This window comes from Trypanosoma melophagium (genome assembly GCF_022059095.1).
Source record: "Trypanosoma melophagium isolate St. Kilda chromosome Unknown ctg3segment0, whole genome shotgun sequence".
In the NCBI taxonomy this organism is placed as follows: Eukaryota; Euglenozoa; class Kinetoplastea; order Trypanosomatida; family Trypanosomatidae; genus Trypanosoma; species Trypanosoma melophagium.
In genome coordinates this window covers 988,724-1,011,340 of record NW_027125162.1, presented here as the reverse complement: position 1 = coordinate 1,011,340, position 22,617 = coordinate 988,724, and the positions used below count along the sequence as shown (strand labels likewise).

At 39.4% G+C, this 22,617-nt stretch overlaps 13 protein-coding genes across 13 annotated transcripts; all 13 read right to left on the bottom strand.

Moving 5' to 3' along the window:
* Positions 1-471: 471 nt before the first annotated feature.
* LSM04_007552 (Cation efflux protein) lies at positions 472-1,890 on the bottom strand (the record flags this gene model as incomplete). The annotated part of the gene is made up of 1 exon (XM_067337388.1): positions 472-1,890. The coding sequence occupies one exon, from the start codon at positions 1,888-1,890 to the stop codon at positions 472-474; it is 1,419 nt and encodes a 472-aa protein (XP_067189922.1).
* A 547-nt stretch (positions 1,891-2,437) lies between these two features.
* Positions 2,438-3,907, bottom strand: LSM04_008587 (PDZ domain; the record flags this gene model as incomplete). The annotated part of the gene is made up of 1 exon (XM_067337387.1): positions 2,438-3,907. One exon carries the CDS (start codon positions 3,905-3,907, stop codon positions 2,438-2,440), a length of 1,470 nt encoding a protein of 489 aa, XP_067189968.1.
* Positions 3,908-4,822: 915 nt separating this feature from the next.
* LSM04_005795 (uncharacterized protein) lies at positions 4,823-5,164 on the bottom strand (the record flags this gene model as incomplete). The annotated part of the gene is made up of 1 exon (XM_067337386.1): positions 4,823-5,164. The coding sequence occupies one exon, from the start codon at positions 5,162-5,164 to the stop codon at positions 4,823-4,825; it is 342 nt and encodes a 113-aa protein (XP_067189839.1).
* Positions 5,165-5,606: 442 nt separating this feature from the next.
* LSM04_006406 (uncharacterized protein) lies at positions 5,607-5,852 on the bottom strand (the record flags this gene model as incomplete). The annotated part of the gene is made up of 1 exon (XM_067337385.1): positions 5,607-5,852. One exon carries the CDS (start codon positions 5,850-5,852, stop codon positions 5,607-5,609), a length of 246 nt encoding a protein of 81 aa, XP_067189868.1.
* A 639-nt stretch (positions 5,853-6,491) lies between these two features.
* Positions 6,492-7,349, bottom strand: LSM04_003444 (Phosphatidic acid phosphatase type 2/haloperoxidase; the record flags this gene model as incomplete). Its single annotated transcript, XM_067337383.1, has 1 exon — positions 6,492-7,349. One exon carries the CDS (start codon positions 7,347-7,349, stop codon positions 6,492-6,494), a length of 858 nt encoding a protein of 285 aa, XP_067189720.1.
* A 970-nt stretch (positions 7,350-8,319) lies between these two features.
* Positions 8,320-9,601, bottom strand: LSM04_008208 (Membrane bound O-acyl transferase; the record flags this gene model as incomplete). The annotated part of the gene is made up of 2 exons (XM_067337382.1): positions 8,320-8,963; positions 9,007-9,601. 2 exons carry the CDS (start codon positions 9,599-9,601, stop codon positions 8,320-8,322), a joined length of 1,239 nt encoding a protein of 412 aa, XP_067189954.1.
* A 32-nt stretch (positions 9,602-9,633) lies between these two features.
* On the bottom strand, positions 9,634-10,206 carry LSM04_009590 (uncharacterized protein; the record flags this gene model as incomplete). The annotated part of the gene is made up of 1 exon (XM_067337381.1): positions 9,634-10,206. One exon carries the CDS (start codon positions 10,204-10,206, stop codon positions 9,634-9,636), a length of 573 nt encoding a protein of 190 aa, XP_067190004.1.
* Positions 10,207-10,955: 749 nt separating this feature from the next.
* On the bottom strand, positions 10,956-12,785 carry LSM04_006663 (Membrane bound O-acyl transferase; the record flags this gene model as incomplete). The annotated part of the gene is made up of 1 exon (XM_067337380.1): positions 10,956-12,785. The coding sequence occupies one exon, from the start codon at positions 12,783-12,785 to the stop codon at positions 10,956-10,958; it is 1,830 nt and encodes a 609-aa protein (XP_067189881.1).
* A 712-nt stretch (positions 12,786-13,497) lies between these two features.
* Positions 13,498-13,851, bottom strand: LSM04_008470 (uncharacterized protein; the record flags this gene model as incomplete). The annotated part of the gene is made up of 1 exon (XM_067337379.1): positions 13,498-13,851. The coding sequence occupies one exon, from the start codon at positions 13,849-13,851 to the stop codon at positions 13,498-13,500; it is 354 nt and encodes a 117-aa protein (XP_067189962.1).
* Positions 13,852-15,175: 1,324 nt separating this feature from the next.
* LSM04_003762 (Phosphatidic acid phosphatase type 2/haloperoxidase) lies at positions 15,176-16,033 on the bottom strand (the record flags this gene model as incomplete). Its single annotated transcript, XM_067337378.1, has 1 exon — positions 15,176-16,033. One exon carries the CDS (start codon positions 16,031-16,033, stop codon positions 15,176-15,178), a length of 858 nt encoding a protein of 285 aa, XP_067189743.1.
* A 1,000-nt stretch (positions 16,034-17,033) lies between these two features.
* Positions 17,034-18,890, bottom strand: LSM04_000170 (Membrane bound O-acyl transferase; the record flags this gene model as incomplete). Its single annotated transcript, XM_067337377.1, has 1 exon — positions 17,034-18,890. One exon carries the CDS (start codon positions 18,888-18,890, stop codon positions 17,034-17,036), a length of 1,857 nt encoding a protein of 618 aa, XP_067189560.1.
* A 749-nt stretch (positions 18,891-19,639) lies between these two features.
* LSM04_000673 (Membrane bound O-acyl transferase) lies at positions 19,640-21,468 on the bottom strand (the record flags this gene model as incomplete). The annotated part of the gene is made up of 2 exons (XM_067337376.1): positions 19,640-19,684; positions 19,762-21,468. The coding sequence occupies 2 exons, from the start codon at positions 21,466-21,468 to the stop codon at positions 19,640-19,642; spliced, it is 1,752 nt and encodes a 583-aa protein (XP_067189580.1).
* A 707-nt stretch (positions 21,469-22,175) lies between these two features.
* LSM04_003968 (uncharacterized protein) lies at positions 22,176-22,529 on the bottom strand (the record flags this gene model as incomplete). Its single annotated transcript, XM_067337375.1, has 1 exon — positions 22,176-22,529. One exon carries the CDS (start codon positions 22,527-22,529, stop codon positions 22,176-22,178), a length of 354 nt encoding a protein of 117 aa, XP_067189760.1.
* Positions 22,530-22,617: the final 88 nt, after the last annotated feature.

Sequence of the window (22,617 nt, the reverse complement as noted above, 5' to 3'; positions counted from 1 at the left end):
ATATTAAGAGAACAGTAATATTAATAATAATGATAATAATAATATTGGTGGTGGTGACGATATCCACTACTACCAAAGACAGTTATGTTTTTCTCTTTTTTCTTTTCGCATCCCATACAATGGAAATACAAAAAGAAAAAGAAAAATTAAATTAACAAAAGGATTTCAAGGATACAGGAACATTATAGAATTAAATCAGTGACGCACCAATATTTCGATTACAGAAGAGAAGTAAAAAAAAAAAAAACAACAGCAGCAACAAACACATCAGCAAAGAAACGAAGAAAAGAAAGCAGACATACACAGAGAGAAAGAATCACAAGTATGGTGTCCTTATTGCACTTTAGGTACTTCCGTTTATGCTTCTGCTTGAATATTTATAATATTAATATTATCATGATTCACTACATCTTAAAACCTTTAAATAGTGCATATGTTCCTCTCTCAGTATATGTGAGAGTTTAGTTTTCGTTAATGACAGCACCCATTCGAAGTTATTGCATCAGAGCCATTGGTTCCTACAACCACCTCCATTTCAAAAAACGAGGCAACTGTACGTACATCTTCCATACACTCATTATGAAGTACCTGATGAATAATGATTTGGCGTGTTTCCCAATGACATGAAATAGGCTTTAGTCCGTGAAATTCTTCTACAAGTTTCATTGCATGAAGTAATGAGTCTTCTTGCTGCGGATCACAAACGAGAGGTGTTGTGCACGTATCTGTTACCGCAACGCTGAGCTTCGCAAGGGCAGTGAGTTCGTCAGACATCTTTGCGATTGTCACCGCCTGTGTCTCAGCCTTCACAAGCAGAGTAGCATGTAATGCGTAGGAGTGTCCATGGCGAATGAGAAAAACATTCACATGATGTGAATTGTGTGATTGTCGAAGCTCTTTTCGCACCTCTGCCACCTCCTCGGCGCTTTGAAAATCAAAGAACTCCAATACACTACCACGAAGTACACTATACCCAATTTGGCAGATACTGTACGATACACAGAGTCCAGCAATTCCATCAATACCCGGCATTCCTATTAAATGTCCTGCTACACCAACGAGTGCGACACCACCAGACCACGCATCCGCACGATGGTGATAGGCATTTGCTACAACAACTCTAGATCCCGCACGTTCACCCACACGCTTGGTCCAACGGAAAAGAAGTTCCTTGCTGACAATCGACGCAACGCAGACCCACACCATGGCCCACAATATTGTTACTTTCCCTGTTTCATCCGCTTGGGTCACTTGAAAATGAGAGTGACCATGGTGATCGTGAAACATATTGCTATTACTATTACTACCCCTACTACTACTGTGGTGGTGGTTATGTTCTCCTTCATGGTTATTTATATAATTAGTACTAGTAGTGGTGGTATCGGGATCTTTCATGTAATGTGATAATTCCTGCTGACACTCTTGAAGAGATTGAAAGAGAAGCGCCACGCCACCAAGGAGTAAAATGGTGGCAACCACAACGGCACCAGCCGTTTCAATTCTACCAATACCAAAAGGAAAACGACAGCGAGGCAGGCGCTTCGCCGATAGCGTAAGTGCTACATACGATATAACGTCTGCAAGGAGATCGAAAAGGGAATGAAAACCATCTGCAACAAGAGCCACAGATCCTCCACTCGCACCAACCCACAATTTAGTGATACAGAAAAAAACATTCGTGGTACCACCTACAACTGTGACAAGTTGACATTGTCGCAACTGCCGTCCTTTCATCGTGGCCTCAAGAGGTTGATGGTGATGGTGATGACTGTGACTGTGACTGTGGCCATGATGATGTTTGCTGTTATTACCACAACTGTTGCCGTGCGTGCGGCCTTTGCTGACGAGTTGCTTTGGTGCGGTAAAAAGAATACTCATTCGCCGTCGCATATTTTATCGGCAGATACTTCTCGCAATGGTCCTGTGTTAAGCCGAGTTATCTGCAGCGAAGTATAGGCCTAGATGAATGAAGTAAGGTAAAGTTGAATATAAAGTGCAGAGGGGGAAAAGGTGAACAGGCAGATGCAGAGAGAGAGAGAGAGAGAGAGAGAAATAAAGAAATAGGAGATCAAATAAACCGAGAAAAGAAAATAATAATAATAACAGAGTCTCTGTTATTAATTAAGTATGAAAAGTACTACAAAAAAGAGAATGTTACTATTATATTGTTCAATCAACAACAAGTACGTGTATGTAGTTTGTAGTTATGAGAAACAGAACAGACAAACAAAGTACATACAGATAAAAATAAAGAAAGAAATACTTGAGACAGATGCGATAAACAAAAACTTAAAACAAATGGATTATCAGTAAAAAAAAGTAAATAAAAAGAAAATCATAGGAACAGAGCAATGACATTCATTGCTTCTGTCCTCTCCAATATTCTTTCATTTTCATTTGATCACCGACTTTTTGTTTTTACCCTTTTTCTTTATTTTCATCTCAAAACATTATCTCTTGGTTTAGCGATAAATGCCATTTCATGCAGTATACCTCCACGTTTTACGTGAATCCTTAACTCTAGCTGCGGTAATTCACATTTATCACAAATGAATGCATCTCTCGCTTTAACCTCTTCGCCCCTAAAAGGGACACTATGATTGGTATTCCCATTCCTTACATGATGATTACCAGCACTAGCAGTAAAATCATCACCCATTCTTCGCTCTCTATGTTGTTTAAAGAATAATTCCATCAAAAGACGAGATTTATACTGATGTTCCCGGGCCAATTCCATCATTACCGCATACATCTCCGCCCGCGTTAGTACTTCCTGTCCATTCACGGCGATTATAGTATCTCCAGGCATTATACCTATTCTCTCAGCTGCAAGGCCCTGAAATACCTTATCTACACGAATTCCAGATCCCTTCTCATCACGTAGTTCAACGCCAAGCAGTGGTGGACGGGCAGACAGGGCACAGTAATGTGGTGCATAGACCTCCAGACACTCCAAACGACTCTCCATCTGTTCAATTTTATCAGGAATTGTTTTGGACGTCTGTAAAGCAAACCGACGCAAGGAAGGAATTAAATCATTATTTCGTATACTATCATTACTATCATTGGGGTTTTTATGTTTAGCTGCAGTAATATGAGAGAGATTTCTTGGTGATTGACTAGTAGAGATATTTGTGTTTTCTATTTCTTCATTCAAACCAGATTCTTGTAAGGCTCTACACAGTTCATCCCTCAGTGCCTCTACCTTATTGTCAGTATATAGCTTAAACTCGAGAAGACGTTCAGCGGATGATGAAACAGGATCAGCGGCAGAGATAGAACCGACTGCAGTCTTTATTGCGGTAATTTCTCCATCAACGTATTCAGCATGAGCTGAGATGCCACGACTGAGTTTAGTAACATCTTCTTCTAATTGACGCACTCGCTCTTCAACCGCATGGGATCGTCGTTGCTCCTCAAAATCTTGTTGCTTAAGTTCATCTTGAAGACGGTATACATCAACCACAGTAGCCTCAGTTTTTTCTAGACGTTTATACGCCTCATCCATACGTTCTCGAAGGCATATCAAATCATCACCATTGACTGTAGCGGTTTCTGTTGCTGGATGTGTTGAGTTATCGATATTCCCCTCAAGAGGTAAAGCGTTCAGATCACGGATACGCTCCTGGCAGCGTGCTGTCAAATCACATAACGCCTCCGTCTCAGAAGATAAGCGATTTACTTCGCGTTGTTGGTTTACCAGAACCGTGTGGTGATGCAGGTTTGTATCCACCAATTGCTTACAGCATGAGAGCAAAACAGAAAAAAGGTCAGAATACGGTCCAGCCGTGTCAAAAGTGTGATGTTCAAAAAAGTTATGCAGTTGCGTTAGGGTATTACCGGTTGTGGCGAGCCCATCCAAGGTGACATCGGCATCGCCAGATGACGGTTGAACAGTGAAAAGCATAATAATATATATGCGTAATATAAAAATATCTAACAAATCAATTTTTTGTTGTATCTTCACTTTTTGAGTTTTTCCTTTTCCCCTACTCTAAGTAAGACTAAACGTGCAAAACAATGAAATAAAAGTAGATACATACACACAAAAAGAAAAAAACAGACATACAGAACACACAATCCTCTCATTTGCTTTTTTATTTTTATTTTATCCTCAATCAATTTCCGCTCTCCTACAAAAGAACTCAGATGGACAAGCGCGCCCATTTACTTTTTCCACCTTCTTCATCCTTCCAAACATGTGTGTACTGGAAGGAGGAAGGGTTAACAAGCACAAAGAGACAAGAATGAGTGCAAAGTTAGTAATAAAATCCCTCACCTCATGTAATTACTATTCATTGCCTTTCACTGTTATCAGTAATCTCAACTCTATTCTCATGTCATTTTATTCTTTCCCTTTTTTTTTTTTCAAATACCCCCTTCTCTTCTCCATCCAATAAGACTATAGCACCTCCGCTGCGGTCTATACAGTCTATATTGGGTGGAAATTTTCACTTCACCTTTCACCACCTAAAGATCTTTATCAGATCGCATCATAACCATCACCATTCCTCTCAAAACCTTGATTTCTCATCATTCTCTCATTTATTTCCTTTTCTCTTGACAATATCATATATAAAATATACCTTAATTTCTTTCCCCTTCTTTTTCTTTCTCTCTCTCTCTCTCTGGGAACCAAAGTGGGTGTGAACCCTTTTCTTTTGTCTTCGGTGCCACGCCACTTTCTCGCTCTCTTCCTCCAAGTAGATACACCTAACCCCTACGCTACCGGAAAAAGAAAGAAAAGATGTCCAACCCCTCTCCTACTCTCTTTCTTTCCCCTCATTAGAATACACAAGATTGTGTACCTCTGCCGTGCGTATTATTTGAAATGTTGAAGTTTATTATCTAGTCCCCACACTATGGTCCTCAAAGGCATACACCAGGCCGTGGCAACAGACGATAGGCAGCCGTGGTGCCACGCAATGATGGCCGCTGTGGTGGTGGAGAGAAATAAATCCTCCTCGCCGAGCAGCGCGTCGCTGACGGCTGGTGTGGTCTGCCACGCACTGACGGCCGCGACGGCGCCGGACAACTGTCGGCGGCACTCGAGCGGTGCGAGCGGCGGGAGGACGCGGCGGGCCTGGCGGCTGCTTTGAATGTGCAGCGCAGCCCACGCATGGCGCGGCACACCGGCACTCGCAAACACACGTCGACCAAACATGGCAAGAACACTTACACACCTATATATGTATGTATGTATATGTATATATATGGATATAGGTACTTATGTAGTGGTCCTAGTCTGTATCTCTCGCTCTCTCGCTATATTTCTATCTCTTTTTATGTATACATATACAATGGGAGGGAGTAGAGGAAGAAGAAAGCAAATGGAAATAAACAGAGGAAAAACAAAATATAAGGAGCAGAACCATTGGATCGTCAAGTGAAGCTTTGTATCAATAGAGAAAGAAAAAATAATAATATAAAAGGTGCATTAAAGCTGTGACAGGGAGTGGGGTGGGGGTGCAGATATACACATATAAGAAATAACTGAAAGAATGTACACACAAAGGAATAAATGAATAAAACAAACAAAAACAAATTACAACGAGAAGCTGTAATTACCAAGATATATATGTAGCCAAGTAAAGGAAATATCCTGATTAACGAGCCATCCACATGGGTAAGAAACGAATCACGGCAAAGGCGAAAATACCTACCAAGAGAAAATACAATGCAGCCAAAAATCCAAGAGAAATCGACATCGCAAAGAAGAATTTTTTGTTTGCTTCGCGATCATTCTCGCAACTCGGACCACAAGTGAAATTATCAGAAACAACGGTACCAGCCGCCATTAATGAGAGCAGCAAGAACTGCACAGCAGTCATCAATGCTTTGCGACGCACCATATCTCGTTCGTCCAGTACTTGCAACTTAAACCTAATTCTAAAGAAGGTTTAGTGCAGAACCTAAAAAAAAAAAAAGAGAAAGAACAAAGAAAACCCATTGAGGAACCAAAAAAAAAATTATCCATACAAAGAATCATATGGATGGAATTCTTCTTAAGAATGGGATGAAACAATATAAATAGAGAGTAAGAGCATAAGCAGAGATGCAATAGTAGGTCATTACGCAAGCGCAACCAGCCATCTATATATATATTTATGTATTGTTAGACATACAGATGTGTAGATGTATTATGTATAGAGAAAGCTATTTATATGCTTTCGGTATGCATATCTCCCCTTTTTTTTTTTGAAGAACACACAAAGAAAAACAGGTGTTTTAGTGGCAGTCTTGTCCAATAGCGAGACTGCCAATCACCACCATATATCACATATACGACTATCCAGCAGCTCCGTATGAGAAGAGATCCCCCACTCCACAAAAAGAAAGCAATGTTTTCATTACTTTCCCTATGATTTGACAATCCAAAGAAAAGCACACGAAAATGTGTAATTTTTCAGTTTCTGTAGAGAGAACCAAACGAACAACAGCAATAACTACACATAACTACAAGAGAAAAAAAAAGAAAAACACCCTATTCTCTAATCCGCTTGCATAGTCACTACCTGTGCATTTTGTGCGCTTTCCCCTCCTGATATATCCACTGTGCTGCCTTCTTCTGCCTCACTACGTCTGGCAATACAAATACCGCCGCCAGTTATGCGAAATGCATTATAGAAACACAGCAACGCACACACACTGCCAATAATGGCTCCAGCAACCACATCATCAAAGTTATGCCAGTAGTCACGTGTTCGGCTTACAGCACACAAGAAGGCAATTATCATTGGACACAGTGAAAGAAGTAATCGCACAAAGCTTCCACCACGTGAGGAGGGTCTTATGTATGCAAATAGAAATAAGGACATGAATGTAAAAACGGCGAAGGAGATTGAGCTGTGTCCTGATGGAAATGAGAGACGTCCTTCACGTAGTTCCGGATAACTTTCTCCAAGTTTGCAGTAGTACTCTCTGGCTGTTATACCCTTTACCCCACTCTCTGCATAACTGTCCTCATTAAATCCAAGATACCGCAAACGATTCAAGTAATCCGGCCGAAGACGACCCGCGTACACTTTAATTAAATTTACAATCACCTGTTGAGATATTGCGGCCAACAATTGTGCCTTTACCCACAACCAGAGCGGACCACCAAGTGAAGTTACTACGAGGCCGTAGAACACCAATGCCATAGTTAAGAAGAGGAAGAGTGTCCATATTGGAAATGTTACACTGATAACGTACGGGTAGTCAAGCGATGGATCTTTCCAGCTAAAGGGACGACAATACGGGGGACAAGTTGTGACGATAAGTGTGGAAATAACTAATAAAAGCAAAGCCACAACGCAGTCAGACAATTGATAATGATTCCAAAAATATCGAAGCTCTTCCGGATTCATTTCCTCCGGGTATTTTTTTTTACTATATCCAAATTACCACAGGAAAATCCTAATATGCGAGAAATAAACCAAAAAAAAGAGCAAAATAAAGGAAAGAATAACAGAGAAAGGCCATATAGATTTGACAACATATTTGAAAGAACAAGGTGTGAATACAGAGAAATGGACATAAATAAATAAATAAATAAATAAATGAATGAATAAATAAATAAATAAATATATATTTCACACATACATTGGGAGAAAAGAGAACCACCTAATGGGTTACAGGGATTGTGCGCATTTTTTACGCATTGATAAAAGGAATACCACCACTATCACCGAAATACAGACATGTTCATGTAACAAAAATAATAAGAACATTATAACACTTGAATGCCAAAAATGGAAAACAAAACGAGTGAAGGAAAAAAAAAAACACACAGATATTATTCATATCTTCCAGACAAATATAGATTTAACAAAAAAAAAGAGGAAGAAGTCTTACATACAAGAAAAAGAAAGTCATACCACGACCAGCCACAACACGTCACATGTTATTTCCCAATAGGAATATACCGAAAGTTATATTTCTTATTTTATCCTTCCCGGATAAAATAAGAATAATACGTCCCTAAGTAATATGGTGACAAAGTAGCAAAAAAAAAAATACCTCGAAATACCTTACTTATGTAACGTATAACATGTAAGCACAAGAAAAAATATACGCCACCAAGGTACCCCTTCTAATGAGGTCATATACAGATTTAGAAAAAAGAAGAAAAACTTGCCGGAACCTAATCTAGAAAACCAAAACTTGCAAGTGAAAAGAGTGGTTAGAAAAATAACCCGGGATTTTCGGTAACAACACCAACAATCCCAAATAGATTTCTTTTTATTTTTACTCTTCTTTTTTCCTATTAATTATACCCCAAATAAAAGTAATTCGCTTATTGTTTATTTTCTTAATAGTATGTGAATTTAAATTTTTTTAAGTAAAGCCTTTTACCTCCCATTTATCTACTCCATTTTCCACCACCAGAAGAGGGGTTTCAATATTACCACTCTCAGACACCCTTTTTTCTCCTCTCAGGTAACTGCTACTTGCACCAGCAGTAGAATTAGACCTTGTACGATTTCCAAGAGAGTACTTAGCCCTATTTTGGTATTCATCAAATCTTTCTTGATCCCTATCCTGAATAGCAATACTGGCAGCGATGTAAAAATAAATTACCATAAGAACGCGGAAGGAAATGGGTGACTCTCTCCACATTGACTTAAGGTTCATTCCTGCTTTCTCAAGACCTATACTGAAACCAACAAGATTAACTATAATAAGTTCCATCATAGTTAAACAGGCACCCATAATCCGGACATGTCGGTGAAGCAGTGGATGTTGAGCCATTGCAATACCCAAAGGAGATTTTGGATGAAATAGAAATTGTGACACCAATATCTCTATAACAAAGCACACACAAATAATACCAGCCCAATGTACTAATCGAAGTCCAATATCATGCCATATAGCAATAAAGAAAAAAAATGGGAAAAATATTGAGATGCTTCTTCTTGTTACCGCCCATAGGAATATACATATAACGCACAATCCATAAATTAAATGAGGCATGCCAATCTCTCCAAAATCCTTGAATACTTACAGTATTACTAAAACATCGACGCATATCCTCTGGTACATCAATACCATCTAACAGTGAAAGAAATCTAAATAACTTCCACAAGCAGTTAAACTTTAACCAGAGGAATCCCAACATAAGATAAAGTATAACTGCACGACGAGGAAAAGAGATAGTGGAAAACACAGGTTCACTCATTAAAATAGCAACGATATACATATAATGTGATGCAACAATCAAAATAAGAAGATTTGAAAATGCTTTTATGCCGTATCGTTTTACACGTTCCTTATCTATCGCCATTGTGGGATTATGCAGGTAAGAAATATAAGCATTGAAAGATGACATAGGTCCTGCAATAAATAGTGGAGGGTAAAAGATGTAACCAAGATAACTCAGAAGATTGTATTCACTAGGGTCACGAGGGTATTCTGTACGAAGTTTATAACATCCTAGGGTTTCTAAGTCAATAATTTGCGGCAAAAAACTACTTTTTGTTTCTACATAAGTTTCACGGATCTTTGCACACTCAATACAATAATTTAAATGTTTTTCTATAACCTTTTCACGCTTTTCTGCCGATGCTACAATAGCTTCATGCATATCTGTGTTAAATGCGATCATACGCAATACACTCATATTGTAATGAATTGTCCAACCCACAAGTGGTTTTACCAGATAGTCCAAAAACCCAATCCGAACCATCCAAATCGGTATCCATCCAAATAGTGATTCAAAAATAACACAGCAATGTGGGAAGTCCACATTAATACCATAAACACAGTAAAGGAAACTCTATCACGTATCATCATCACACCATAGTAATTCCCAAGAAGAAGAAGAATGGCAAAAAAGAATCTCGGTCCACTTATCGCGAACCCAATCCCCAGTCCCGCAATGATGTGTAGTTTCTGCAGGGCATGCACCATTCCCACACCACCGGCGAGGCGTATTTTGTCCCCCACGTACAGAAAGGCGGCGAAGAAGGGCACAGTGAAGGGAATGGCCCGGGTGAATTTGTACCACTGAGCGTCTGTGACGTCCAGGCCCTTTGAGCCAAACCAACAAAAAGGCGGCCACGGCGGGTTTATACTCTCCGACAGGACATCATAATACTCGCGGGAGATCACGGTAATATCATAGACGCCGTAGTAGGCCACAGAGAGGATAGTGGTGGCAGTGTAGAGGAGATACTCCAGGGAGGTTTTCTGGAGCATGTGCGGCGCTACAGGACCCTCACTCATTGTAATGGTGTAATGACGTTCTCTTTTACTAATCCTCTTTCTCTCTATTTATTTATACTTCTATCGCTCGATACGAGTTTTTTTTTGAGTCTCAATATGATTGGTTGTTATTCTTGTTATTTATTTGCCTATTTATTTTTTGTGTGTTTCGTTTGTTGAATTTGATGTGTTGAGTGGGCGTGGAGAGCAGAAGCCACTGCCACTGGTTTTCTACAAATATGCTCAAAAAATGCAGAGAATAGAGCAGAAAAGAATTATAAAAACAAGAAAAAGAATAGAAGCAGAAAGCAGAGGGTATCTCTGTTCCTTGTTCATATATATATTGCCCCACCTCTCAATTGCCTAGATTATTAACAAAAAAAAGAGATAGTAAACTTTTTTCAACTCAGCTTATGTGTTTCCTCCCCTCCCTATTTCCGTAACACTCACTTCATAAACGGCAAGTGAAAAAAAAAAACAGGTACTCAACATAACACCGCAATTATAAGGGAAAAAAGTAAAAAAAAAAACGTATGCTTAAAGGTTCTTATTGCATGCAAAGGTACATACATAAACACATACGTAAATGTGTATAAATACATATTATATTAGGTTATAAGTAATTATAAGTATGCGAGTATATGTCTTCATACAAACGATTTTATCGAGATTCGCATAGATGTGTGCAGTCACACCGACGCAACTAACGAATTTAATCGATAAATAAAACAAAAAAACACACACATATATATATATATATATCATTTGTCTCATTTTAGCTTATACTTTTTCTTAAGTCGTGACAACTGCACCACCTCAATATCACGTTCAAAAATACCCATCGCCGCGGCACAGTAGAAAGTTAAAATGGAAAAAAGATAAAAGCTTACACCCCCTGAGGAGAATCCGCTAGTAATAAGGTGATCTATTTGGCCTACACTACCAGAACGTGTCTGGGAGAAACCAATCAAGTTTGCCACAATAAGACCAAACACAGAAAATGCCCCAGCAAAGGAACGCAGGAAACGGTTATAACGAGAGTGACGCAAATGAGAAAAGGTTGGTGAATTCCATACATACCCAATAAGAAGCTCCAATACAAATATGAAGAGAATACATGCTGCCCACTTCAATAAATGAAGATCAATATCATGCCATATAGCAATAAAGAAAAAAATGGGAAAAATATTGAGATGCTTCTTCTTGTTACCGCCCATAGGAATATACATATAACGTACAATCCATAAATTAAATGAGGCATGCCAATCTCTCCAGAAATCTTGAATACTTACAGTATTACTAAAACATCGACGCATATCCTCTGGTACATCAATACCATCTAACACCGCTGCAAGTCTAGAGAGCTTCCATACAAGACTGAATTTCAGCCATAGAAAAGCCAAGGAATAGTACAAAAGATAGGCCATTTGCGGAATCGTTAGTTTCGCCAAAAAATTCGGATACGTGCGAAATGCGTTTACAAACGCAAAATGGAGTAATATCACCAACACAACATAGATACAAAGAACACGCCATGCATAAAATATCATTTGTTTCCTTGTCATAGCGATAGTTGGGGCATGCAGATGTGAGACAAAGGCATTAAAGGAGGACATGGGACCCGCAACATACAAGGGAACATATAACATATATGTCATATAACTGAGAATATTGTAATCCCGCATCTGACACGGATACTCTGTGCGGAATTTATAGCAGCGTGTGGAGAGAGACCCTTCACCGCGGTTGGAATCCCGCAGTTGTGCACACTCCACACACGTTGTATCATGCTTCCTTACTGCCTTCTCCTGCAGTGCGGCCCCATCATTGAAAGCTTCATACATATCCATATTAAATGCAATCATACGGAGCGTACACATGTTGAACACAACAGACCAACGGAACCTCTGAGGCCACCATGTCTTTGGTTCTGGAACAAAGGAGAACCTCGCATATCCCTCAGTATATCTGCTGCTTATTAGGACTCCCACCTGAGAAATCCACATACATGTCATAAAAACACGGTGTGGGAGATGATAGCGAATAGATTTCACAGCAAATACATAGTTTACCAACATAATTATAATAGGAAGGAAAAAAACAGGTCCATGTAAAAATGCAACAAAAGCAACACCAATAAAAACATGATAGCATTGCAATGCTATAGCCTCATTTCTTCCATGGAATGACCATCGAATAAGTTTAGAACCCATCGCCAAAAGGAGGAAAACTATTACTAAAAGCCATAACCAGCTATCTAAGGCCTTCCATTGTTTATCACCAGAGCCATTGTATCCAACAGAATGAAGGGGTTCCAGTGTCAGTACCGTCCATCGCGGTTGACTTAAATAAAACCAGGGTGCAAATTTTCGAGATATTTCTGAGACAACAGAAATACCGTAGACAACAAATCCTAACATGTAAAGGGCGTATGCGGCGTACTCAAACGAGAATCGTGATAGCGCAGGAGGGCTCGGCTCATCAGGTGCATTAGGGCTATCTATGTTTAAAGGCTTGAGTTCCACTACGGATTCTTCTCCAAATCTTAAATGTGGGGTCCCACTCGCAGTGATTGAATGCCTCCTCAAAACTCCTGACATAATGAATAATCTTCTTGTAATGAAACAAAAAACAAACAAACAAACAAACAAACAAACAAGGAACAGAGCACAGAACCTCCCAGGATGCGGGGGTATCAATGGTGTTAATAACCAAACTATAAAGCTATAAGGACGAATTTTCTATTTATATTAACCTTTAACGGAGAAAAACCAAGACTATGACTTTTTCCCTACACTCAATTACCCACTCGCACCTCACGCCTCACTGTCTCGGAGCGAATCTATACTGAAAAGGATTAAATATGTGGTGATCCAAGAGAGCTGTAGATGATTTCTTGTTTGGAATCCTTGCCTACAGAGAGAGTTCTTTTACTTGATTGAGTCCATTAAAACGGGGAAAACAGGAGCAATGAAAGAAAAATCAAATGACAACAAACACATCGAAAAATAAACAAACATACCAGAAAAATCAATCAATTCAAATGGAAACCACCACCACCACCACCACCAACAACAACAACAACAATAACAATAAATTCACCCTTTGTCATGCTTAACCTTCTTTCCACGGGAATTCTTTCGTGTTGTACGCATCAGATTAAATATCTCTTCGCCTCTTTGCCATGTAATAGATACATGTATAAATATGAGGAACGTGAATGTATGTGTTCTTCAAACCTACGTTATGAGGGTTTCCCCACCCAATGGATCATTCTCTCTTTTTGTTTTTCTTCTTTTGAACCATTCACCCTTATGCCACTTTCTGCCTTACCCAATCAAATGTCGGAGACTCAATACCAAACACCTTCTCAAGTACACATGGCAATAAAAAACCGTGCGGTTGTGTAAACATTGCTGTTGAAAGTGGCAGAATGGAGTTAACGCCGATCATCAGCAATCCCTCCTCGCCGAGCAGCGCGCCGCTGACGGCTGGTGTGGTCTGCCACGCACTGACGGCCGCGACGGCGCCGGACAACTGTCGGCGGCACTCGAGCGGTGCGAGCGGCGGGAGGACGCGGCGGGCCTGGCGGCTGCTTTGAATGTGCAGCGCAGCCCACGCATGGCGCGGCACACCGGCACTCGCAAACACACGTCGACCAAACATGGCAAGAACACTTACACACCTATATATGTATGTATGTATATGTATATATATGGATATAGGTACTTATGTAGTGGTCCTAGTCTGTATCTCTCGCTCTCTCGCTATATTTCTATCTCTTTTTATGTATACATATACAATGGGAGGGAGTAGAGGAAGAAGAAAGCAAATGGAAATAAACAGAGGAAAAACAAAATATAAGGAGCAGAACCATTGGATCGTCAAGTGAAGCTTTGTATCAATAGAGAAAGAAAAAATAATAATATAAAAGGTGCATTAAAGCTGTGACAGGGAGTGGGGTGGGGGTGCAGATATACACATATAAGAAATAACTGAAAGAATGTACACACAAAGGAATAAATGAATAAAACAAACAAAAACAAATTACAACGAGAAGCTGTAATTACCAAGATATATATGTAGCCAAGTAAAGGAAATATCCTGATTAACGAGCCATCCACATGGGTAAGAAACGAATCACGGCAAAGGCGAAAATACCTACCAAGAGAAAATACAATGCAGCCAAAAATCCAAGAGAAATCGACATCGCAAAGAAGAATTTTTGTTTGCTTCGCGATCATTCTCGCAACTCGGACCACAAGTGAAATTATCAGAAACAACGGTACCAGCCGCCATTAATGAGAGCAGCAAGAACTGCACAGCAGTCATCAATGCTTTGCGACGCACCATATCTCGTTCGTCCAGTACTTGCAACTTAAACCTAATTCTAAAGAAGGTTTAGTGCAGAACCTAAAAAAAAAAAGAGAAAGAACAAAGAAAACCCATTGAGGAACCAAAAAAAAAATTATCCATACAAAGAATCATATGGATGGAATTCTTCTTAAGAATGGGATGAAACAATATAAATAGAGAGTAAGAGCATAAGCAGAGATGCAATAGTAGGTCATTACGCAAGCGCAACCAGCCATCTATATATATATTTATGTATTGTTAGACATACAGATGTGTAGATGTATTATGTATAGAGAAAGCTATTTATATGCTTTCGGTATGCATATCTCCCCTTTTTCTTTTTGAAGAACACACAAAGAAAAACAGGTGTTTTAGTGGCAGTCTTGTCCAATAGCGAGACTGCCAATCACCACCATATATCACATATACGACTATCCAGCAGCTCCGTATGAGAAGAGATCCCCCACTCCACAAAAAGAAAGCAATGTTTTCATTACTTTCCCTATGATTTGACAATCCAAAGAAAAGCACACGAAAATGTGTAATTTTTCAGTTTCTGTAGAGAGAACCAAACGAACAACAGCAATAACTACACATAACTACAAGAGAAAAAAAAGGAAAAACACCCTATTCTCTAATCCGCTTGCATAGTCACTACCTGTGCATTTTGTGCGCTTTCCCCTCCTGATATATCCACTGTGCTGCCTTCTTCTGCCTCACTACGTCTGGCAATACAAATACCGCCGCCAGTTATGCGAAATGCATTATAGAAACACAGCAACGCACACACACTGCCAATAATGGCTCCAGCAACCACATCATCAAAGTTATGCCAGTAGTCACGTGTTCGGCTTACAGCACACAAGAAGGCAATTATCATTGGACACAGTGAAAGAAGTAATCGCACAAAGCTTCCACCACGTGAGGAGGGTCTTATGTATGCAAATAGAAATAAGGACATGAATGTAAAAACGGCGAAGGAGATTGAGCTGTGTCCTGATGGAAATGAGAGACGTCCTTCACGTAGTTCCGGATAACTTTCTCCAAGTTTGCAGTAGTACTCTCTGGCTGTTATACCCTTTACCCCACTCTCTGCATAACTGTCCTCATTAAATCCAAGATACCGCAAACGATTCAAGTAATCCGGCCGAAGACGACCCGCGTACACTTTAATTAAATTTACAATCACCTGTTGAGATATTGCGGCCAACAATTGTGCCTTTACCCACAACCAGAGCGGACCACCAAGTGAAGTTACTACGAGGCCGTAGAACACCAATGCCATAGTTAAGAAGAGGAAGAGTGTCCATATTGGAAATGTTACACTGATAACGTACGGGTAGTCAAGCGATGGATCTTTCCAGCTAAAGGGACGACAATACGGGGGACAAGTTGTGACGATAAGTGTGGAAATAACTAATAAAAGCAAAGCCACAACGCAGTCAGACAATTGATAATGATTCCAAAAATATCGAAGCTCTTCCGGATTCATTTCCTCCGGGTATTTTTTTTTACTATATCCAAATTACCACAGGAAAATCCTAATATGCGAGAAATAAACCAAAAAAAAGAGCAAAATAAAGGAAAGAATAACAGAGAAAGGCCATATAGATTTGACAACATATTTGAAAGAACAAGGTGTGAATACAGAGAAATGGACATAAATAAATAAATAAATAAATAAATGAATGAATAAATAAATAAATAAATATATATTTCACACATACATTGGGAGAAAAGAGAACCACCTAATGGGTTACAGGGATTGTGCGCATTTTTTACGCATTGATAAAAGGAATACCACCACTATCACCGAAATACAGACATGTTCATGTAACAAAAATAATAAGAACATTATAACACTTGAATGCCAAAAATGGAAAACAAAACGAGTGAAGGAAAAAAAAAAAAACACACAGATATTATTCATATCTTCCAGACAAATATAGATTTAACAAAAAAAAGAGGAAGAAGTCTTACATACAAGAAAAAGAAAGTCATACCACGACCAGCCACAACACGTCACATGTTATTTCCCAATAGGAATATACCGAAAGTTATATTTCTTATTTTATCCTTCCCGGATAAAATAAGAATAATACGTCCCTAAGTAATATGGTGACAAAGTAGCAAAAAAAAAAATACCTCGAAATACCTTACTTATGTAACGTATAACATGTAAGCACAAGAAAAAATATACGCCACCAAGGTACCCCTTCTAATGAGGTCATATACAGATTTAGAAAAAAGAAGAAAAACTTGCCGGAACCTAATCTAGAAAACCAAAACTTGCAAGTGAAAAGAGTGGTTAGAAAAATAACCCGGGATTTTCGGTAACAACACCAACAATCCCAAATAGATTTCTTTTTATTTTTACTCTTCTTTTTTCCTATTAATTATACCCCAAATAAAAGTAATTCACTTATTGTTTATTTTCTTAATAGTATGTGAATTTAAATTTTTTTAAGTAAAGCCTTTTACCTCCCATTTATCTACTCCATTTTCCACCACCAGAAGAGGGGTTTCAATATTACCACTCTCAGACACCCTTTTTCTCCTCTCAGGTAACTGCTACTTGCACCAGCAGTAGAATTAGACCTTGTACGATTTCCAAGAGAGTACTTAGCCCTATTTTGGTATTCATCAAATCTTTCTTGATCCCTATCCTGAATAGCAATACTGGCAGCGATGTAAAAATAAATTACCATAAGAACGCGGAAGGAAATGGGTGACTCTCTCCACATTGACTTAAGGTTCATTCCTGCTTTCTCAAGACCTATACTGAAACCAACAAGATTAACTATAATAAGTTCCATCATAGTTAAACAGGCACCCATAATCCGGACATGTCGGTGAAGCAGTGGATGTCGAGCCATTGCAATACCCAAAGGAGATTTTGGATGAAATAGAAATTGTGACACCAATATCTCTATAACAAAGCACACACAAATAATACCAGCCCAATGTACTAATCGAAGTCCAATATCATGCCATATAGCAATAAAGAAAAAAATGGGAAAAATATTGAGATGCTTCTTCTTGTTACCGCCCATAGGAATATACATATAACGCACAATCCATAAATTAAATGAGGCATGCCAATCTCTCCAAAATCCTTGAATACTTACAGTATTACTAAAACATCGACGCATATCCTCTGGTACATCAATACCATCTAACAGTGAAAGAAATCTAAATAACTTCCACAAGCAGTTAAACTTTAACCAGAGGAATCCCAACATAAGATAAAGTATAACTGCACGACGAGGAAAAGAGATAGTGGAAAACACAGGTTCACTCATTAAAATAGCAACGATATACATATAATGTGATGCAACAATCAAAATAAGAAGATTTGAAAATGCTTTTATGCCGTATCGTTTTACACGTTCCTTATCTATCGCCATTGTGGGATTATGCAGGTAAGAAATATAAGCATTGAAAGATGACATAGGTCCTGCAATAAATAGTGGAGGGTAAAAGATGTAACCAAGATAACTCAGAAGATTGTATTCACTAGGGTCACGAGGGTATTCTGTACGAAGTTTATAACATCCTAGGGTTTCTAAGTCAATAATTTGCGGCAAAAAACTACTTTTTGTTTCTACATAAGTTTCACGGATCTTTGCACACTCAATACAATAATTTAAATGTTTTTCTATAACCTTTTCACGCTTTTCTGCCGATGCTACAATAGCTTCATGCATATCTGTGTTAAATGCGATCATACGCAATACACTCATATTGTAATGAATTGTCCAACCCACAAGTGGTTTTACCAGATAGTCCAAAAAACCCAATCCGAACCATCCAAATCGGTATCCATCCAAATAGTGATTCAAAAATAACACAGCAATGTGGGAAGTCCACATTAATACCATAAACACAGTAAAGGAAACTCTATCACGTATCATCATCACACCATAGTAATTCCCAAGAAGAAGAAGAATGGCAAAAAAGAATCTCGGTCCACTTATCGCGAACCCAATCCCCAGTCCCGCAATGATGTGTAGTTTCTGCAGGGCATGCACCATTCCCACACCACCGGCGAGGCGTATTTTGTCCCCCACGTACAGAAAGGCGGCGAAGAAGGGCACAGTGAAGGGAATGGCCCGGGTGAATTTGTACCACTGAGCGTCTGTGACGTCCAGGCCCTTTGAGCCAAACCAACAAAAAGGCGGCCACGGCGGGTTTATACTCTCCGACAGGACATCATAATACTCGCGGGAGATCACGGTAATATCATAGACGCCGTAGTAGGCCACAGAGAGGATAGTGGTGGCAGTGTAGAGGAGATACTCCAGGGAGGTTTTCTGGAGCATGTGCGGCGCTACAGGACCCTCACTCATTGTAATGGTGTAATGACGTTCTCTTTTACTAATCCTCTTTCTCTCTATTTATTTATACTTCTATCGCTCGATACGAGTTTTTTTTTGAGTCTCAATATGATTGGTTGTTATTCTTGTTATTTATTTGCCTATTTATTTTTTGTGTGTTTCGTTTGTTGAATTTGATGTGTTGAGTGGGCGTGGAGAGCAGAAGCCACTGCCACTGGTTTTCTACAAATATGCTCAAAAAATGCAGAGAATAGAGCAGAAAAGAATTATAAAAACAAGAAAAAGAATAGAAGCAGAAAGCAGAGGGTATCTCTGTTCCTTGTTCATATATATATTGCCCCACCTCTCAATTGCCTAGATTATTAACAAAAAAAAGAGATAGTAAACTTTTTTCAACTCAGCTTATGTGTTTCCTCCCTCCCTATTTCCGTAACACTCACTTCATAAACGGCAAGTGAAAAAAAAAAACAGGTACTCAACATAACACCGCAATTATAAGGGAAAAAGTAAAAAAAAAAACGTATGCTTAAAGGTTCTTATTGCATGCAAAGGTACATACATAAACACATACGTAAATGTGTATAAATACATATTATATTAGGTTATAAGTAATTATAAGTATGCGAGTATATGTCTTCATACAAACGATTTTATCGAGATTCGCATAGATGTGTGCAGTCACACCGACGCAACTAACGAATTTAATCGATAAATAAAACAAAAACACACACATATATATATATATATATATATCATTTGTCTCATTTTAGCTTATACTTTTTCTTAAGTCGTGACAACTGCACCACCTCAATATCACGTTCAAAAATACCCATCGCCGCGGCACAGTAGAAAGTTAAAATGGAAAAAAGATAAAAGCTTACACCCCTGAGGAGAATCCGCTAGTAATAAGGTGATCTATTTGGCCTACACTACCAGAACGTGTCTGGGAGAAACCAATCAAGTTTGCCACAATAAGACCAAACACAGAAAATGCCCCAGCAAAGGAACGCAGGAAACGGTTATAACGAGAGTGACGCAAATGAGAAAAGGTTGGTGAATTCCATACATACCCAATAAGAAGCTCCAATACAAATATGAAGAGAATACATGCTGCCCACTTCAATAAATGAAGATCAATATCATGCCATATAGCAATAAAGAAAAAAATGGGAAAAATATTGAGATGCTTCTTCTTGTTACCGCCCATAGGAATATACATATAACGTACAATCCATAAATTAAATGAGGCATGCCAATCTCTCCAGAAATCTTGAATACTTACAGTATTACTAAAACATCGACGCATATCCTCTGGTACATCAATACCATCTAACACCGCTGCAAGTCTAGAGAGCTTCCATACAAGACTGAATTTCAGCCATAGAAAAGCCAAGGAATAGTACAAAAGATAGGCCATTTGCGGAATCGTTAGTTTCGCCAAAAAATTCGGATACGTGCGAAATGCGTTTACAAACGCAAAATGGAGTAATATCACCAACACAACATAGATACAAAGAACACGCCATGCATAAAATATCATTTGTTTCCTTGTCATAGCGATAGTTGGGGCATGCAGATGTGAGACAAAGGCATTAAAGGAGGACATGGGACCCGCAACATACAAGGGAACATATAACATATATGTCATATAACTGAGAATATTGTAATCCCGCATCTGACACGGATACTCTGTGCGGAATTTATAGCAGCGTGTGGAGAGAGACCCTTCACCGCGGTTGGAATCCCGCAGTTGTGCACACTCCACACACGTTGTATCATGCTTCCTTACTGCCTTCTCCTGCAGTGCGGCCCCATCATTGAAAGCTTCATACATATCCATATTAAATGCAATCATACGGAGCGTACACATGTTGAACACAACAGACCAACGGAACCTCTGAGGCCACCATGTCTTTGGTTCTGGAACAAAGGAGAACCTCGCATATCCCTCAGTATATCTGCTGCTTATTAGGACTCCCACCTGAGAAATCCACATACATGTCATAAAAACACGGTGTGGGAGATGATAGCGAATAGATTTCACAGCAAATACATAGTTTACCAACATAATTATAATAGGAAGGAAAAAAACAGGTCCATGTAAAAATGCAACAAAAGCAACACCAATAAAAACATGATAGCATTGCAATGCTATAGCCTCATTTCTTCCATGGAATGACCATCGAATAAGTTTAGAACCCATCGCCAAAAGGAGGAAAACTATTACTAAAAGCCATAACCAGCTATCTAAGGCCTTCCATTGATTATCACCAGAGCCATTGTATCCAACAGAATGAAGGGGTTCCAGTGTCAGTACCGTCCATCGCGGTTGACTTAAATAAAACCAGGGTGCAAATTTTCGAGATATTTCTGAGACAACAGAAATACCGTAGACAACAAATCCTAACATGTAAAGGGCGTATGCGGCGTACTCAAACGAGAATCGTGATAGCGCAGGAGGGCTCGGCTCATCAGGTGCATTAGGGCTATCTATGTTTAAAGGCTTGAGTTCCACTACGGATTCTTCTCCAAATCTTAAATGTGGGGTCCCACTCGCAGTGATTGAATGCCTCCTCAAAACTCCTGACATAATGAATAATCTTCTTGTAATGAAACAAAAAACAAACAAACAAACAAACAAACAAGGAACAGAGCACAGAACCTCCCAGGATGCGGGGGTATCAATGGTGTTAATCACCAAACTATAAAGCTATAAGGACGAATTTTCTATTTATATTAACCTTTAACGGAGAAAAACCAAGACTATGACTTTTTCCCTACACTCAATTACCCACTCGCACCTCACGCCTCACTGTCTCGGAGCGAATCTATACTGAAAAGGATTAAATATGTGGTGATCCAAGAGAGCTGTAGATGATTTCTTGTTTGGAATCCTTGCCTACAGAGAGAGTTCTTTTACTTGATTGAGTCCATTAAAACGGGGAAAACAGGAGCAATGAAAGAAAAATCAAATGACAACAAACACATCGAAAAATAAACAAACATACCAGAAAAATCAATCAATTCAAATGGAAACCACCACCACCACCACCAACAACAACAACAACAACAATAACAATAAATTCACCCTTTGTCATGCTTAACCTTCTTTCCACGGGAATTCTTTCGTGTTGTACGCATCAGATTAAATATCTCTTCGCCTCTTTGCCATGTAATAGATACATGTATAAATATGAGGAACGTGAATGTATGTGTTCTTCAAACCTACGTTATGAGGGTTTCCCCACCCAATGGATCATTCTCTCTTTTGTTTTTCTTCTTTTGAACCATTCACCCTTATGCCACTTTCTGCCTTACCCAATCAAATGTCGGAGACTCAATACCAAACACCTTCTCAAGTACACATGGCAATAAAAAACCGTGCGGTTGTGTAAACATTGCTGTTGAAAGTGGCAGAATGGAGTTAACGCCGATCATCAGCAATCCCTCCTCGCCGAGCAGCGCGTCGCTGACGGCTGGTGTGGTCTGCCACGCACTGACGGCCGCGACGGCGCCGGACAACTGTCGGCGGCACTCGAGCGGTGCGAGCGGCGGGAGGACGCGGCGGGCCTGGCGGCTGCTTTGAATGTGCAGCGCAGCCCACGCATGGCGCGGCACACCGGCACTCGCAAACACACGTCGACCAAACATGGCAAGAACACTTACACACCTATATATGTATGTATGTATATGTATATATATGGATATAGGTACTTATGTAGTGGTCCTAGTCTGTATC